A 16,480-nucleotide genomic window follows, 5' to 3' on the forward strand; every position below is an offset into this window, starting at 1 on the left:
GCTCGGGTACCAATCTCTCCTCCGCTGCCGAGAGCTGCCAGCACAAATAAACGTGGACGGATTATTTGATAGGTTTGTGTCAATGATCGTGTATAAACAACCAGGAGTCATTTTAAAGTATTTCATGGGTTTATTGCAGTGCAGCAGCAGACTTCATCCTTTCCAGCTCATTTGACCGGCCACGGCTCATAAACCCAGGCAGGCAAAGGGGTGAGTAGAGTAAATCTCCATCTTGGTCTCTGTGGGCAATGGTTTGGAGGAAAAAAGAGCCCAGGGGATGGTTTAAAACACATGCTCGATGCCAAAAGCTTGGGGTGTGCGGAGAGGCAGCGTTTTCCTCCTGCTCGCCGCTCTCCTGGCCCGTAGCCCTGCGGGGCCGGGGGCCGCGGGGGGATGAGGCCGGTGACAGCCTCCCCCGGAGCCGGGCTGTCCCCTGCCCGCAGCTGGATGCAGATGTGTGCGTGCCCAGCCCGCCCGCGGCCTCACCCGCCCCGTGCCCGCAAAGCAAATCCTGATTTTGTGCCAATTTGCCAGCGAGGGGGGGTGGAAAACACTGCCGGAGCTGCGGGTGAGCCCGAGGTGCCTGGTTATCCACGACACGGCTCCTCCTCCGAGCAGCACTGCGATGGAACCATCTGCCTCTACTGCCTGGGGACGGCTTTCCCTTCTTCGTGCAAACAGAAGGGCTGTTCATAACCCCAGCCCTGCGTGGGCTCAGGCCGGAGCGTGAGCATCGGCTTCCACTGGCACGCGTCCGTCCCCGCATCCCCGGCTCATCCCTGCCCGGGGGAGATCAGCCCTGAGCTCCTGTTTGCTGCCAGGGATGAGTTTCACGGTGACGGCCACGGGGTTTGGGTTTTGCTGGCAGGATCTGGCCCTCTGCATGGGGGCGGCTTCGTTCAGGAACCCGTTACTGGACCCATTGGTGCAAATCCCCGTGCCTGCCCTGCAGCTGCCCCTTGTTGGTGGGTCAGCCATCTCTGAGACGGGGAAACGGGCACCATCTCAGCCCCGGGGCATCCCTCCTGGTGGGAACAGCACCCGAAAGGAGACGGCAGAGCCCTGGGAAGCCGCCGTCCGAGGGGACGCCGTGCTGCAGTGCCGGCAGGGGAGGGTTAAGGCGCTTACACCCAGAAACTGATGTCAAGGGACTTTCCCTTGTGATTAAAATGCAGGATAGTGCTGCACAGTCACCAGCCCTGATTTCAAATGACCCTTATTGCTTCTCCCCGCGACCCGTGAGCAGCGCATTACGCCCGGCTCCAGTTCTTCCAACTCCTTAATAACACAGGAGCAACGCCCCCGCATCCCTCTCCAGCGACCTGCGGTCCTTAATCTACCCCTCTATCCAAATATTGTGAAACACGTTACCAACGGCTGCAGTAAAAATAGAGGCTTTATCGGGGAGGAGAAGGGGAAACGCGCTGGGTTTTGCAGCCGGCGCAGGCGTGGGGAGAGCCAGTGGCTCCTGCCCCGCGGTGGCCGAGGGGACCCCCATCGCCCGCCCGGCCGCGGTCCTCCCTCCAGCCGGGAACGATGTGAGAGCTCTGTCTGGTTTGGGAGCAGCTCCCTCGTCAGCTACGGCGGGGTTTTAACTTTCCACTCTCCTTGGAGACAGTTCAGCAAGTTTCGGGGGTTTTCCGGTGCTAAGGCAGAGGGGCCTGGGAGCCGAAGATGCACAGGGAGGTCTGTGAGTTAATATTTTTTCCTGCCCTTATTCCGCTTCCTTGTGGCCGGGCTGAAGCTAATCCAGAGCGCGATCCGAGCGCCTTTGGCCACGGCTATTTCCGGTTTTATTTTGTTGCCTTTTTCCTGTTTCGCTAAAAGACGAGCCAGAATTAATTTGCTCCTCATCTGGGAAAGCAGCCGGCGGGGCTGACCTCCGCCGTGCCTGTCCCCCCGCGCCCAGCCGGGGTGCGGGGACCGTCCCGCCGGCTGCCGGCAGCAAGCAGGGCTGTCGGCAGAGCCTCCCTGCCCTTCCTGCCGGGCTGCCGGCTTTGGCAAACCTACCCCAGCCCGCTCGCTTGCCTGCCTACGCCCCGGCCGGGCTTCCAGCACAGCTCGGCCATGTGGGCTGTGTTTGTACACAGATGAGTAATACGCTCGCCCGGAGCCAGCGCCGGCGATAACGCAGCATCCGACCCAGCCCCGCTCGCGGGAGCAGCGCCGTAAGTACCGGCCACTCTGCTTTTTCCCCTTGAATCATTTCATCTTGCTGCTTTTCACGCTGCCCCGGGGATGCCGAGGGTTTGCACGGCATGAGCTCGCCCGCGGGTCCGTGCCGGGAGGCTGGGAGTTTTCCGGACGCGCCATGAAAAGATGAAGGTGGGAAAGAGCTGTGTGCGATGGGGATGGTGCGGTGGGGCCGGCAGTAAGTTGCTTTTTCTCTGCCCTCCTACGGCACCGGCAGCTCGTGGCTGCGCTGATCGTTTCCAGAATTTATGGAAGTTTCACTCGGCAGCGTTTTAGGAGCGGGACGGGGCGCTGAGACGCGGCCGTCCCCCGAGGAGGATGGATGAAAGCGCTGGGTCTGGCAAAGAGCTGGAGCACGTGCCTGAAACGCACTGATTTTGGAAAGCCCTAAGCTTACGCGTATGCTCGGAGCTGCCTGCTCGTCTCAGATCCCGAGCAGATACCAGCAGCCACCCGCAGCAATAACAACCTCCTACAAAGCCTCTGCTGTTCTGCTGGAAAAGGTCTTGGCATGTCCCATGCTGCTGACTCGGGTGCCGAGCACTCAAAGGAGCCCAGCTGCTAGTTTTACAGCTCAACTCCTCTCTCTCCTTGTGCCGCCGTAAGAAAGTCATAGAAGTTAATAATTAACAGCTAAAATATTTTTCCCTCCGTTGAAAGACGCCGGCTGCCGGCCGGGGCTGGCAGGGAGATCCGTGCCGGGGGAGAGGGGCCGCAGCCACGCTCCGCGCTCGCCGGAGCCAAGTCCGGATGCGCGGCGGAGGGACGGTGACGGGGACGCGTCAGGGCGGCTCTCGCCAGAGACAAACCGCAGCCCGAAGGGTGAAAGCCGGTGCCAGGCAGGAACCTTCCCTGGGTGAACGCGGCACAAACCAAAGGCCGCCGGGCTGGACCTGCAGCCTGCGGTGCCTGATGTCCCCATGGGGCTTTGTGCGTGGCCATGGGGCGAGGAGGAGGAGGAGGAGGAGGAAGAGGTGTGTTGGCAGCCGGCTGGGTGAGCCTGCAGAGTTTGTAACCTGCTGGTTGCAAAGGAGCCGTTTGCAGAGGTCACGGCTGCGACGGGCACCCATCCCTCGTCCCACGCTGCTGCCGCGGGAGCACCGCTCCCCAGGTGGAAAAAGTCAGCCGACGGAGGAGGAAAACACGGGACTGCAGGGTGTGCCCGGGCGGCTGCTGCACCCCACAGCTCTGGTGACTCATTTTGCTCTTAAAAATACAAGTTCTTCGTTAAGCCTGGGCCCGGTGCTTCCCACGTCCTTCCGCGGAGGCAGCCGGCTGCGGGCTGCGCACAGGGGCCCTGCTCCCCGCGTCGGACGGGCTCTGCCTGGCCTGCGCCCGCGCGCACCCAGCTCGGGGCCCCCGTCCAAGGGCTCTTTGCAAATCAGGGCTCCCGCACCCCACAACGTGCCTTTGTGAAGAGCTTGTGCGGCTTCCTCGCCTTCACCGTGATAAGAGGCGTTATTTTTGTTCCGTCCCATCATTGCCCTCATTTGTGTTTATATCAGACTTGCGGCGGGGATAGGAAAAGGCAGAGCTCTGTGCCAGGCTGCCCTTTATTTCTGGAGCATGCAAATAACCAACGGCAGCCCTTGCTGCCTGCCCTCGCTGCCTGCCCTCCAGCTGGCCCCCGAGGCTCCGGAGCCCTCCGCAGGGACAAGGTCCCCTTGCCACCACGGAAAGGTGCAGGGGTACCTGGGGGATCGCGGGGGGGCTGCAGGCTCCCCGTAGCTCTGAGGCAGCACGCCTGTAGCACAACAGCCAAAAAAAAAAAAAAAAGAAAAAGCTCCTGATTTAAGTCTAATCTTTAACTAAAGGCATTTCCAGTTTTATTTTATGTTGGGTTTATTGCTGTCTTGCCTCGTTAATTTTTTCATTCCTGTTAACCGCCTCCCCGCCACCTCCCTCTCTCCGGGCACTCCCCGTGCACCGTGTCCCACGGCGTTTTGCCCGTGCAGCTTTGCACCGGAGCTGCTTGGCCGCACGGAGAGGTAGAGTATGGGTGGGGAGGAAGGCAGGGGAAGGCGAAGGGTAATGCCAGGGGCCGTGGAAGGGCAGCAAAGGGGCTTACCCCTTCTTGCCCAGCTTCCCCCGGGCCAGGGGATCCCTTGCAGAAGGGCGCAGGAGATAATTCTTTTTTTCACCTTTATTTCACAGACCGGAGCTGGAGGCGGAGCGGGGGGCAGGCGGCGCTGCCGAAGCCATCAGTGGGTAAGAGATGGAGACGCTGGGGCCGGTGGGGCTGCACCGCGGCACTGGGATGTCCGATGGGGAGCAGGCGGAGAGGAACCAGCCCGGGCGCTGCCTGGGACCCTGCGTCCTCCCCGCTTCCCCGCGGGGACCTGCCTGCACCCTGCAGCCCCCCAGCCCGTGCCCAGGGCTTTCGGTGGGACCTCGAGGTGCTTGGATGATGTGGGTGCTGTTCCCGCACCACCCCATGCTCTCTTGGGGTGATAATGGGGTTTCAGTCCCTCTGGGTGGTGGGCACAAGGACATGCCGTCCTTCTCCCCCTGCCCCTTCGGGTACGGGTGGTAGGGAGGGACCCCAACATCCACATGGGGATGGATGCCGTCTCCGCACCCCATGCCACGGGAACCCCCCAGGAAGCATTTGCCACATGTGGGCTTGGGACCCCGCATGGGGACACCATGCCACATCCCCACGAATGCTCGTCTCCCCCCCAGGCCACCCATCCTGAGCCCGGGGAGCATCGCTTCACCCATCCCGGGGCAGCCCCGTCCCATCGCTTCCCCAGCGGGGTGTGAGATGCGGCCAGGCAGGGTGTGAGGTGCCGCTGGGGCTTGTCCCCAGGGAAGCCGAACCGAAAACATCCCTCGGAGCCGGAGCCCCGACCCGCGCGATGCTGAGCCTCAAGCTACCCCGGCTGCTCAGCATCAACCAAGTGCCTAAGGTCAGAGAGGAGCTCTTCTTCCCTAAGCCCGAGGCTGGGTGGGATTTGGGGAGGTGACGGGCGGGAGCAGCGTGCTGGGGCGGCCACCCCCCGCCAGGGCAGTGCTCAGCCCCTCCACGGGACCCCTCCCACGGGGGGACACGGCTCCGTCCTCGCAGCAGGGTCCTGGGTCCTGAATCATGGGCACCGTCCTTTTGGCAGCCTGCCTTCCTTCTCCTCCAGTTTGTCCTTCCTTCTCCTCCGACTGCCACCGGTGCCAGTCCTTGCCTTGCAGGGGTACCAGGAGCAGGGGATCCTCTTCGGGTATCGCCCCCCCAGCAGCTCAGCAGCTGACTGCCTCCTCAGCGTCTTCCAAATGACGAACGAGACCCTAAATATCTGGACGCACTTTGTGCCCACCTGGTAGGTACCCTATCCTGCGTCTTCAGCCCAGCACCGTGCTTTCAGCACCCGTGGGAGGAGGCGGCGGGTCTCCGCGGCAGGAGCAGGGGTAGGGGACACCCGAGGGTGCGATGCTCACCTTCCTCCACCCCCAGGTACTTCGTGTGGACCCTGGTGGGGCGGCTGCGGGGGCCGGGGGGCCGGGAGGACCCCCACGCCTGGCCCCTCCTCGTCTACCTGCTGACCTGCTGCATCTACCCCCTCGCCTCCAGCTGCGCCCACACCTTCAGCACCATGTCCACCCGCGCCCGGCACATCTGCTACTTCTTCGATTACGCGGCTCTCAGCATGTACAGCTTGGGTAAGGACGGGCAAGGCTGCAGGGGTTTCGGTGGGGTGCCAGCAGGAGCCGAAGCACAAGGAGGCGTCAGGGACGGGGCTGAACGCCGGCTGCGCGGACGGCTCGCATCCACGGGACGAGCAGATAAGGCGGCTGCTTGTGTGCAGTTTCTACTCCTCCTCCTCCCTGCAGCCCGGCGCTTGGGAGGGACCGCGAGGCATCTCTGACACCGCCACAAATCATCATCTGGGGCTGGGGTTTGTAGCGGGCGGCCCGGCGACGGAGGCCTTTGGTATTTGTAGTAAATAGAATAAGAAAAAAAAACAGATTAAAGACAAATGCTGTCAGGGAAGTCGGTGGCACCCGGCCGGGGGGCAAGCCCAGGGTAAGCAGCAGCAGCCAGGGTCTCCTCATGGCACAACACCCCACCGGCTCCCGACGGAGAGGCGTTTGCAGGAGCTGGCTGCGAGGGCGCCTGCCTGATGCTCCCCTTAGCCACGTACCTGCTCGGCTCCCTTAATTCAGACCCCCTTTCCTGAGAGGGCCCAATGCCAAGTGCCAACTTGCAGGTTCACAGCTGCGCCCAGGAGGATGCTGAGGGGCCCGGCGGGGCCCGGCGCTAACCCGGCTCCTCCTGCGTTCCCAGGGTCTGCGCTGGCATACTCGGCGTACATTTTCCCAGCAGAATGGGTCAACAGCACTTTCCACCGCTGCTACGTCCCCATTGCGGTGTTTAACACTGCCATTAGCACCAGTCTGTCCTGCTATTCCAGGTAAGCTTCTGCTTTATCTGCTATAATTGCTCCAGCATAATCATTAATTAGTATTATTCATAAAGGTTTTCAATTACAGGCTGTATTGTAACAATATGAGCCTTAAGCTCAGGAAGGGGAAGAAGGGGACTTTCGGTTTGGGAAACACGTTGCCTGTTGGCACGAGGAGAGTTTGACGATCGAAAATGCAAAACCACCGAAGTAGCTTTAATTTTTGCAAGTTCGGAAGGTAATTTCGCACGGTGCGTGCCTGGCAGGAAGATACCCCCCTCCAGCGCCTCGCTTGGGCTGCCGTTTCTCGAACATCACCTCAAAAAGGGGTGGGCTCCTGTGCGCCCAACATTTTAGCATGTGTTTGGGTTTAAGCATGAGCACGGTCCTGCCAAAGGCAGGTACCAGCCTGTGCCGCCTGCGTGTGTTTACATGGGCGAGCAACGGATTCGCAGGGGAGGAACCTCAGCGTTGTCGCGGCCGATTGCGTCATTTTTAAAGCAGGAGCAGCATCGCGTGTGTGGTATTTTGTTCCTGAATAGCATTAGACAATTTGTTTGGAATAACTCAAATGTCTAAACCGCTCGGCTGATTTCCAGCGAGCCATGCTGCGCTAGAGCTCTAGCTGGTGTGGTTTTTATCTAATTCATGGTAGATACCTCCCTGAAGGCTGTGTTTGGGAAGCACTCGTGCCCGTCATTGCGACGACGCCCAGTTTGCTTTGCAAAATGTACAATTCCTGCTTTCACGAGTGGTGTGAATCGTTTGGCGTTATTCCTGCCTTGTATTTTGGGGTGCCTTTGTATTTTGGGGTCTCTTTGACATGCGGTCGCCTGTCGCAGCATCAGGTAGCCCCCAGGGGACCTTTCCTCCCCGGCTGCCGTGGCCCGGGCAGCCCCCGGGCCCCCCAGCACAGGGCTGCGTTTCGATGCTGCTGCCTCGGCCGGGAGAAGGATGCTCCCGTGCCGGCAAAGGCAGCAGGAAGAAATCACGCTGCCCGGCTGGCTCTGCTGCCGGAGAGGCTGGGATGCAGCCGAGCATCGCCGTGTCTTCCCAAGGGAGAGTGCTGAGCCCTCGATATTCCTTATGGATCCTGCAAACTTGGCTCGTTAAGTGTCTGTTGAGTACGGGAGGATTTACTCGCCTTTTGGTCTGTGGGTTACTCCCTGGAGTAACTCCCTGGGGTGGAAGATCTGGACCTACCCTTGGTATTGCTGAGCAGCACTGCGAGCTCAGGGCTCTCTCTTGGATCACTTGGTGGATGATGCCAGCTGGGGCTTGGTATTTTTTCCTTATATTCCTCATTTCTTTCTCTTTCTTTTTGTCTCTTTTCCCCCTCTTATTTTTGTCTTGTGCGTCTCTTTATTGTCTCGTTAGATGGGCTTAGCAAACGAAGCTCACTGACCATGTGCCAATCCTAGTACTTACCACTTGAAGATAACACTTAGGAAGTATCAACAACTTGAGTTCCAGGTTAATTTGGATTGTTTAAAAAAATTCCTGATCTGCAAATTTAATTGTCAGCATCTCTCTGCTGCAAAACTGTAAGTATGGTTATGTGAAACACATGCAACTATGGCTATGAGATAGAATAGCAATTCCTGTTGTCTCAGTAATTTCCATTAGAGAAGTAGTAAATCCATCAAATGTCAGCTTAAAAATAAAAAAATCCACAAAAGATCCCTGGATGAGCAGGGATGCTGAATGTACCATACCCGCGTGGGCCAGCAATGCTGCTGCTTTACCCCCATGGCGCTGAGCGGAGCCCCCGTCCTTCATCACCGCACCCCGCGCGCGCCGGCTCGCGTCTGGGGACGGCGTTAGCCACGGGGCTGCCAGCAGCCCCGCGCCGCCCGCTCGCGCCCCGCGCCCCTCTGAGCGTCCCAGCTGCGCGCGCGACCCCCGGCCGCGCCCCTGGCCGCCCGTCCTCTCCCTTCGCTCCTCTCGCGGGTTGAGGCTGCAGAGGACAAGGGCGCACGGTTTTGCGCCCGCCTTTCCACGCTGCTTTCCCAGTTTGCGTAAGTGGCTTGCGCCGGGCTTGCACCCCGGGGTGCCTGAGCCGCAGCCGGCGGGTCGGGGACGGGGAGGCGGTGGGGATGGCCACCCCCGAGACCCCTGCGAGGCCACCGGCGCCTGGGCCACCCCGTTTCTTACCGCAGGGCGCTGCTCACCGATTGCATTCACTTCAGCATCGCCCTCGGCTGAGTCACACCAGCCAAACCGTCCCTCGGAGGACGGGGTGGATGGAGGGGACCGGACCCGAAACCGAATTGTGCAATGGGTGGTGAAGCTACCGAGCCAGGCGTGTTGGAGGGGACACTCCGGCTTCTGCCTGGCTTGCCGAGGGCCCAGCAGCAGCACAGCAATGCTGTCGGGGCTGCTCCGCCACCGCACCCTGGGCAGGGCTGTCTCCAGGAGCTGGGAGGGTCCGTGGCTGCCGGTGGCCCCGGCTGCACGTGGGACTGGGGTGACTTGGGGAGAGAGAGGCGAGCGGCACGCCTGGCCGTTTCGGAGAGGCTCAGGCAAGGGAAGGGCTCCTGACCCCGGCTGAGCTTCTGCACCGTGGCCGAACGCAGCGGCAGAGCGCGCTCAGCCTCTTGCATGCGCCCTGCGAAGGTCGACGGGAGCATGGGTTAGTGCAGAGGATGCGGCGATGTGATGGAGGCAGGGGCTTGCCGTGCGGCACCTGAAGAAAGGCATTTGCTAAGCTGCTGCACCAAATTTCATCAACCTCTCCGGAAAATTTTCCAGTCTTAGGTAGCTGATCGATGAGTCAACAGTAAGAATTTTTGTTTGCTTGGTCTTTGCATCCTGTGCCCTAGAAACATTGAATTGCCAAACAGGGAAACACGTGCAGGTGGACTGAAATAAGTGTTTATCTTTGACGTGACGCTGGATACCCCTGTCACACTGAAACGGCGAGCGTCCGACTGCATCCCCCACCAGTGCAGGATGAGCAGCCGCATAAAAGGTTTCTTTCATGCTGGAGGATTTGGCTTCTCCCTGTGAAAGCAGAAAAACCTGTACGGGCTTTTCAGGAGGAGAACGGAGATCGCTTGAACGCTGCTACCTCTCGCGGTGCCCTGTGTGAACAGGGCGCTGTCCCCGGGGTTACCGCGCGCCTGGCCCTGCGCCCGGGCTGCGGTTCGGTGGCTCTGTTTTGGCAACAGAAGAGCGCGGGTTGGATCGGTGCGGGGCCGAAGGAGCGGGAAGAGGGGTGGCAAGGGTGAGCGCAGCAGCGGGCGAGCAGGACGGGAGTACAGCACCGGGCAGGTGAAACCACGGCAGGAAAATACAGCAGGAATCATGCAGAAACACAGGAGAAAACAGAGCAGGAGGCATCTGCAGCATCATCGTGATGCCTTCTGAGCAAGCCACAAGCCGTGGTGGAAGGCCAAACCGAGGAGGAGCGAGACAAAAGCCCTAACGCAGTTAGTGGCTCTTGAGCATAAGTCGAATTGTTGGGGCTTCAACCCATATTTTGGGTCACATTGATAGAGCCCTCCTGCTTTGCAGGCAGGTCTGTTGTACTTCTGCTTGAGTTAATCTCCCTGTTTCCGCACTGGGCTAAAACCCCACAAAAGCCCGTCTTTCCCAGCAGAGGCATCAGAGGGAGGATTTCTGCTCCGGCTCTGGAGCTCCCGTGGCTCCAGCGGGAGGGCAGGGTGATGGGCTGCCTGCTGGAGCCTTCCCACGGCGGGGAGCACCCTGACACCCACCCCGCCGCCCCCGCTGCCCGCAGGGCCGGAGGGGCAGGAGGGGACATGGGGCGCGTCGGCCGTGCCGTCTCGCCGCGGCAGATGGAGACGCGGCGCGGAGCGGGCTGGCCGGCGGCTCTGCCGGCGCGCGGGGCGGCTGCCCGCGGCTTTCCGTCTCCGGGTTTCGTTTGAGTTGTGTTCCCCGTGCGGCAAGAGCAGGCGGGGGGCTTGGCACACGGCTTGCGACCCAGCTCCAGGTTTTATAATGGTTTTTTGGGACCTAGGTGGTCAATTCTTTCATGATTTCAGCCATGAAGTATGTCCTACCTTTCAGCAGCACCATTTCCTGGGGAACAACATGCAGAATACTGCTCCCCATACAGACATAGGCTTTCCTCCTGATACATAGTATGATTATAACCAACAGGCTGCTTCTTCCATTATAACAGTGATGTCATTACAAAGTAACTCGTTAAATTAATTTACTTTGTGCTTTCAGTAACTCCACGCGTTCTCTGAAATGACAATTGCAAAGTTTGGCGGGATGTAAAAAAAAAAAAAAAGGCTGCTGTGACATTTCATGCATTCCAGACCTAAGCTGCAATACAGCTTCATTAACAAACAGCGACAATCACAGCCGGAGCGCCGCGTTCCCTGCAAAGCCCTCCAAACCCAAGGCAGATGGATTCTCCTTGATTGCCGTGCTCAGAAAGCTTGGATTCAAAACCGAGAGTGAAAACTCAGTTAAAAACAACTGCAGGGGCAGCAGCTGTTTAAAGACCAGCTTTGTTCCTAGCTGCTGATGGGTAACGCTTCATGAGCAGTGGCGACAGAAGCAAGATCAGCCACACCGGGAGGGTGTAAAACAGGGTGTTTTCGGAGCGGCAGAGATGCGGCTGCGACAGCCAGAGCATGTAACAGGGGAGGGTGGCCCCTAAATCCTTCCTCCCCCAGCGCAGGGCTCAGCCGGGGCAGGTTCAGCCACGCGAGCTGAGGGTGGTCGCAGCTTTAATACTCTCAGCGCACAAAAATCGCGTTGCGGTGGCTGAATTCGCGGCCATCCGTGGGGAAATGCATGTGCAGTCTATATCCTGCAGGTCTACATCCTGCACGGTCCCCAGCAAACGACTGGCAAACAGAATCCAGCCTAATCTGCCGGGCTGTGCCGAGCGAAATACCTTCTCTGTTTTCCTCTAGGTTTCTGGAGGTGGAGCGGCCCAGGTTCAGCAAGGCTTCCCGCATGCTGGCCTTCGTGTACCCGTACCTCTTCGACAGCATCCCTCTCTTCTACAGGGTACGCCTCCCACGGCCCATAGTCACAGCACCGAGATTTGCTTGCTGCAGGGTTGGAAATATCAGCTGCTTCATCTTAGTCTGAAAATATTCGGGAAAATATGCCAGCCTTTTTTTTTTTTTTTTAAAGGAAAACAAACTCTGGCAGGAAAAGAGATTTGGTTATTTTTTCCTGCACCTATTGACAGGCAGATTCCTTCCACTTCAAAGCGCCGCGGTCAAACTCTGCCCGTGCTGGAAAGTTACTGCCTTTGAGCGCTGCTAGTTTTCTAGTTCCTAAACTGGAGCGGGGCGGGAATTTTGCTGCAGGGAGGTCTAAGGACAGGAGGTGCGGGGCTGGGATTTGCATGAAATGGAGGCGACAGCTCTTGTATTGAGCCCTGGGTCCTGCAGCGCCTGCCCTGGTGTTGGGAGACGGGCAGCCAGAGGCGATGGGGGCTTGGGGCACGGCGCTGCCTCCTTTAGAAAGGTGTCGTTCCCCTCTTTCCCTTGCACGGTACCCCTGCCTGGACACGTCTCTGCTGCTGCAGTTCTACCTGTGCGCGGTGGAGAGCTGCACGGAGGCTGCCATCCTGCTCCACTACAAGCACACCGTCCTCGCCTTCCTCACGTGCTTCATCTTCGCTAGCCATCTGCCCGAGAGACTCGCACCAGGACACTTCGACTATATTGGTAAGTGCCGAAAGGGTGAGTTGGCATTGTTTTCTCATTATTTTCAGGAAGAAAGCGCATTAGTGCATGAGTGACTCCCAGAGGCTATAATATATTCCCTGCTGGAAATGCAAAATGTAGTTTTGCATACAAGATACAGCAGTCCTGCCTAGGTAAAGTGGGAACAGCTCCAGAGGCTGGTTCCAAAATGTTTCACAGAGGGTTTCATTGCTGCAAAGCACTCATTTCTCATGCAAAAAACCTCACCTGTGGCACGGCGGTGCTGCACGGTGCCGTGTCAGGGCACGGCAGGAGCAGCCACCAAGGGGAGTGGATGGCAGCCCTGGCCGCATCGGGGCTTTCCCCGCTCCCCCCGCCACGCCGTGCACAAGCACCGCGCTCCTTAGCACCTCGCGGGTGCCAGGATCGCAGCAGCGAGCCGCTCGTCCCTCGCTTCCATTACAGCCGGCTGCATTCTGGAAAGGAAGATCTCTGTGCTCTGGTGGCGCAACGATAAAAACCAGAGAAATTAGTAGAATAAATATATTTAAATATGTGATGCCCGGAGGCAGTGGATGCTATGCAGAAGGTCTGCTGAGCCCTCACGGCGGTGTTTTAATGAAAGCCCAAGGAGTTTCTTGGTGAGCGCTTTTGGCTTTGTTGCAGGGCACAGCCACCAAGTTTTCCACGTGTGTGGGATCATCAGCACGCACTTCCAGATGGAGGCCATCATGATGGACATGGCCGAGCGCCACGACCGGCCCCTGCCCCCCTCGCTGCTTCCCTCCTCCCTGCAGACTCTCGGGTCGATGGGCATCTGCGTGGCCGTCAGCCTGGCTGTCATCGGGCTCTGCTCCATGTCCCTGCGCCTCATGCCAGAGCCTCTGCAGAGAGAAAAACCACACGGGCATTAGGCTTCGGGTCTAGATAGTACTTATGCTGCTCCAGCGGAGAGACCCGAAACAATACGTGTACGGTATGGATGAGGAGCCGTTTGTTCACCTACGCTCTCTGAGAAAATGTTTATTCGCAATTTTCTCAAGAGCGAAACATCTTGCACTGGTTTTTGTACATATAGCTTTAAAGCTGGGAACGGATTATGAAACGCTTTTAATCAAGTTGCTGTTTCACCACAAGAAATATTTAAAATAATCTTAACTTTTTCTGTAAAAGGGAGATAAGTGCTAATACTTTCCAAAGCAATAGGCATTCATCAGGTCTGCCTTACGGAGGCATCAGGGAGGCAAGCGAAGGTGGATAACGCTGGTCATCTGGTGACGCAGATGTCCTTGTCACCAGTTTAGACCGATGGCCAAGACTCCTCGGCAAAGGCACGAGCAAGGGCTCTCCCAGGGGCTCCCTAACTAAGGTTTTCACCTTGAAAGTGGCATTATTTTGGAGATTAAAACCTCAAATATCTGCCTTACACTAAACCCAAGTGCCTGACAGATGTGGGATTGAGAGAGACCAGGGTTTGCCTATGTTTTAGATTCAGCTATTTTTAATCATTACCCAGAAAGAGTTATTCTAGAAGAATCCTCCATGGGACGTTCCTCCAGAATCGCTTTTTTGGGTTCAGTTCCAGCGCATAGGTAAGTCCTGGGAAGTTAATTCCCACGGGAGAGCTGAGCTCCCGCCTGCGTGGGCGACGCGACTGCCCGGCGGCTGACGCAGCCCCAAGCGCCGAGCACTGGAGGCACCGTCCCTCCTCCTTGCACCGGGCGCCTCCGTCCTGCGCTCACAGCCGGGCTCCTTCTCTGACCTCATTTGTGGCATCAAACCGAAACGGAGGAAGAAATACCTGCACCCGCGAGGTGGGGACGCGGGCTTCCTTCCAAGCGCTGGTTCGTGCCGAGTGTTTAACACGGGTGTGAAGCCGCGCTATTCAGAAAAGGCGTTTGACACCTTGAGGGCGAGGGCTGAGAAATTCATGACTGCCACGTCGAGGCGTCCTCTCCCGGGTGTTTCTGGAGGCAGGGTACTGGGCTGGACGGACCCGGGGCCTGAGGGTGTGACCGATGGCAGAGCCATCACCTCTGAACCTCTCCAGTTTCTGGTCCCGCTCGCATCAAAGAGTGTTTTTCTTATCAGGAGTGAATAGGATGGGGGCGTCTGGGGAGAATAAAACACCAGCGGAGCAAGAAGCGGGAGCCTGTACGGCGTAGAGACGTGAGCGCTGTCGGCTGAAAGGCGGGAGTTAGAACAGCTCAGCTGGTGACGCACCGCGGGTCAAAACCTGGAATTTTAAAGCATTTCCAGAGTTAGACCTCTGCTCGGCCAGCCGTAGCCTGACGCTCCGGCCCTTGCTCCTCGCTGTCCTTTGCTGCTGCGTCGGGATTTCAGGGGCAGAAGCGGAGAGGTCTGGGGAGAGCCGGGGGGTGGCAGCCCGCGGGAGGGCTCGGCCGGCGGCTCCACGACGCAGGCTCTCGCGTCGCCTTGACCTGCCGCCGCGCAGGAGGTACAGCAACGTGTGCTGCAAGGGTTACTGCTAGGCAATACTATCGAGCTTCTTGATAATCATACGGGTGTGTAATTTGTTTTGTGTATAATTACCTCTATCAAGGTATAATTGATGCACTTTTGAGTGACAATACAACAGCTCGTTAAATATATTACGGGACAAATAAGTCTTTTGAAAAATAGCTTGCTTTTGAAAGCTGACCAAGATTTATGTTAATATTTATAAGCACTGGAACATAGTTGTTTATTCAACAGTTTTATTTCATTAAAAGAGAAAACTAATATAACTATCGCACTGATATATGCTAACCTGATTTGTATAGTTTCATAAAAATACCGTCTGTGAAAATTAATCACTTCAGAGATAATTGCTGATAATTGCAAAGCTTATTTACCTTGTGTACTTGTGTGACGGGAAAGGAATCTGGCTCTGCGTGCAAGACGTGATTTAAGAGTCCGTAAAATTTACACGAATCATTATAACTTTTTTCTTGGTTGTTTAACTTTTGAATTTGGGCAGTCCTCTTGTCCTCTTCAGGTGAAATTATTTGTAGGGAAGCTACATTAAAAACCAGAACACCGTATTATACATGACCATAATCCCTCTGGATCCTGCAGCGCTTTGCATGGATCCTTTGTCTGGCGCATCCTTTACATACTAAACGAGTCAATGTTTGATCTTGAAGCAGCCCAGGTCAGCCAGATTTCTTGTTCCGTTGGAGACGTGCCTTCCAAAAGCTATTCAATGTACGAAAGTTTATTCACATAAAGAAATAAAAACTCCGTGTCAAATTGTTACGAGTAAATAATACAGGCTATTTATTGGCTGGAACGTGTTGTGTCGTTGTGTGTCTGCGCTCAGTCCAGAGCAAATCTCAAACAAAACAATTACCTTTCCGACCAAATCCCAGAGAACCTCACTCATCTGCTCTCCAGCCAAGGAGATTTTACTGCGCTGATGAACTACGCAGACACAGCAGATTTTTGGGTCTATCGAGTTCCTCTGGGTTAAGGTAAAAGACGAATCTGAATATTCCTGAATAACACTTAATCCAAAAGACGCATGTCTTTTTCCAGAAGAGAATAATGCGCAACGTGGATTAAAAGGAGCTGGAATGGGGGTATGAACGTGATGGCGGCGGGAGTGAGGACTGTCTTCTGGAGCAGCTCCCAGGCGAGGCAGGCGCTGTCGTCGGGCTGGCGGCACCTCCAGTCCTGGGAAATGGTTGGCGCGTTTGTTAAACCACCTCTCCTCCGGTGCCGACACTGAACTGCGCTCTCATCCGTCCTGCGTGCGTCATTTTCCCGGTGGGTATCAGTACGCTGGCTTTCATTTATTAAGTCCTGAGCGGTCTGGGAGCGACGAGACGCCGCCGCGGCAGTCAGCGGAAGCGTGAGCGGAGTTTTTTGCTGCAAGTGCGCCTTCAGGCGCTTTTATCCGTTTGTTCCCAGGGCTTTGGGAATTCGGCCTGGTTTTTAGGGCAGCAGCCCCGTCTCACCAGTTTTAGGGTGCAGGGCAAGGGGACCGCACACGGGGCTCTGGTCCTGCTCCTGGGGAGGTCAGTGCAGTTTTCACCGTTTGTGTCCTTGACGCGTGTTAGGAGAACGTTACGAAATGTCTCTGTTTCAACGCATTTTAAAACACTGAGAAGTGAAGGTTGGCCCAGGACGGTGGCTTGTTCCGATAGCGGTCACAGTAAAAAAGGAAAGACAGCTGGTTGGGACTTCTTTGCACTTTTTTTTCCCGTAAGGGGGTAATTAACGATGAAGTTAAATTGCACTAAAGTTTGA

At 57.1% G+C, this 16,480-nt stretch overlaps 1 protein-coding gene across 1 annotated transcript; it reads left to right on the forward strand.

Annotated features, from left to right (window-relative positions):
• Positions 1 to 5,047: 5,047 nt before the first annotated feature.
• On the forward strand, positions 5,048 to 13,546 carry PAQR5 (progestin and adipoQ receptor family member 5). The gene is made up of 7 exons (XM_082321736.1): positions 5,048 to 5,102; positions 5,377 to 5,504; positions 5,639 to 5,844; positions 6,470 to 6,596; positions 11,483 to 11,579; positions 12,109 to 12,250; positions 12,896 to 13,546. Exons 1-7 carry the CDS (start codon positions 5,052 to 5,054, stop codon positions 13,141 to 13,143), a joined length of 999 nt encoding a protein of 332 aa, XP_082177862.1. The 5' UTR covers positions 5,048 to 5,051; the 3' UTR covers positions 13,144 to 13,546.
• Positions 13,547 to 16,480: the final 2,934 nt, after the last annotated feature.

This window comes from Platalea leucorodia, assembly GCF_965183815.1.
Source record: "Platalea leucorodia genome assembly, chromosome: 9".
In the NCBI taxonomy this organism is placed as follows: domain Eukaryota; kingdom Metazoa; phylum Chordata; class Aves; order Pelecaniformes; family Threskiornithidae; genus Platalea; species Platalea leucorodia.

What these genes read in the sequence shown, in the direction of transcription:
- PAQR5 (XM_082321736.1), top strand. Translation starts at nt 5,052, where the DNA reads ATGCTGAGCCTCAAGCTACCCCGGCTGCTCAGCATCAACCAAGTGCCT. An exon ending in GCATCAACCAAGTGCCTAAG is followed by an intron (nt 5,103 to 5,376) that starts GTCAGAGAGGAG and finishes CTTGCCTTGCAG; the next exon opens with GGGTACCAGGAGCAGGGGAT. An exon ending in GCATCCCTCTCTTCTACAGG is followed by an intron (nt 11,580 to 12,108) that starts GTACGCCTCCCA and finishes CTGCTGCTGCAG; the next exon opens with TTCTACCTGTGCGCGGTGGA.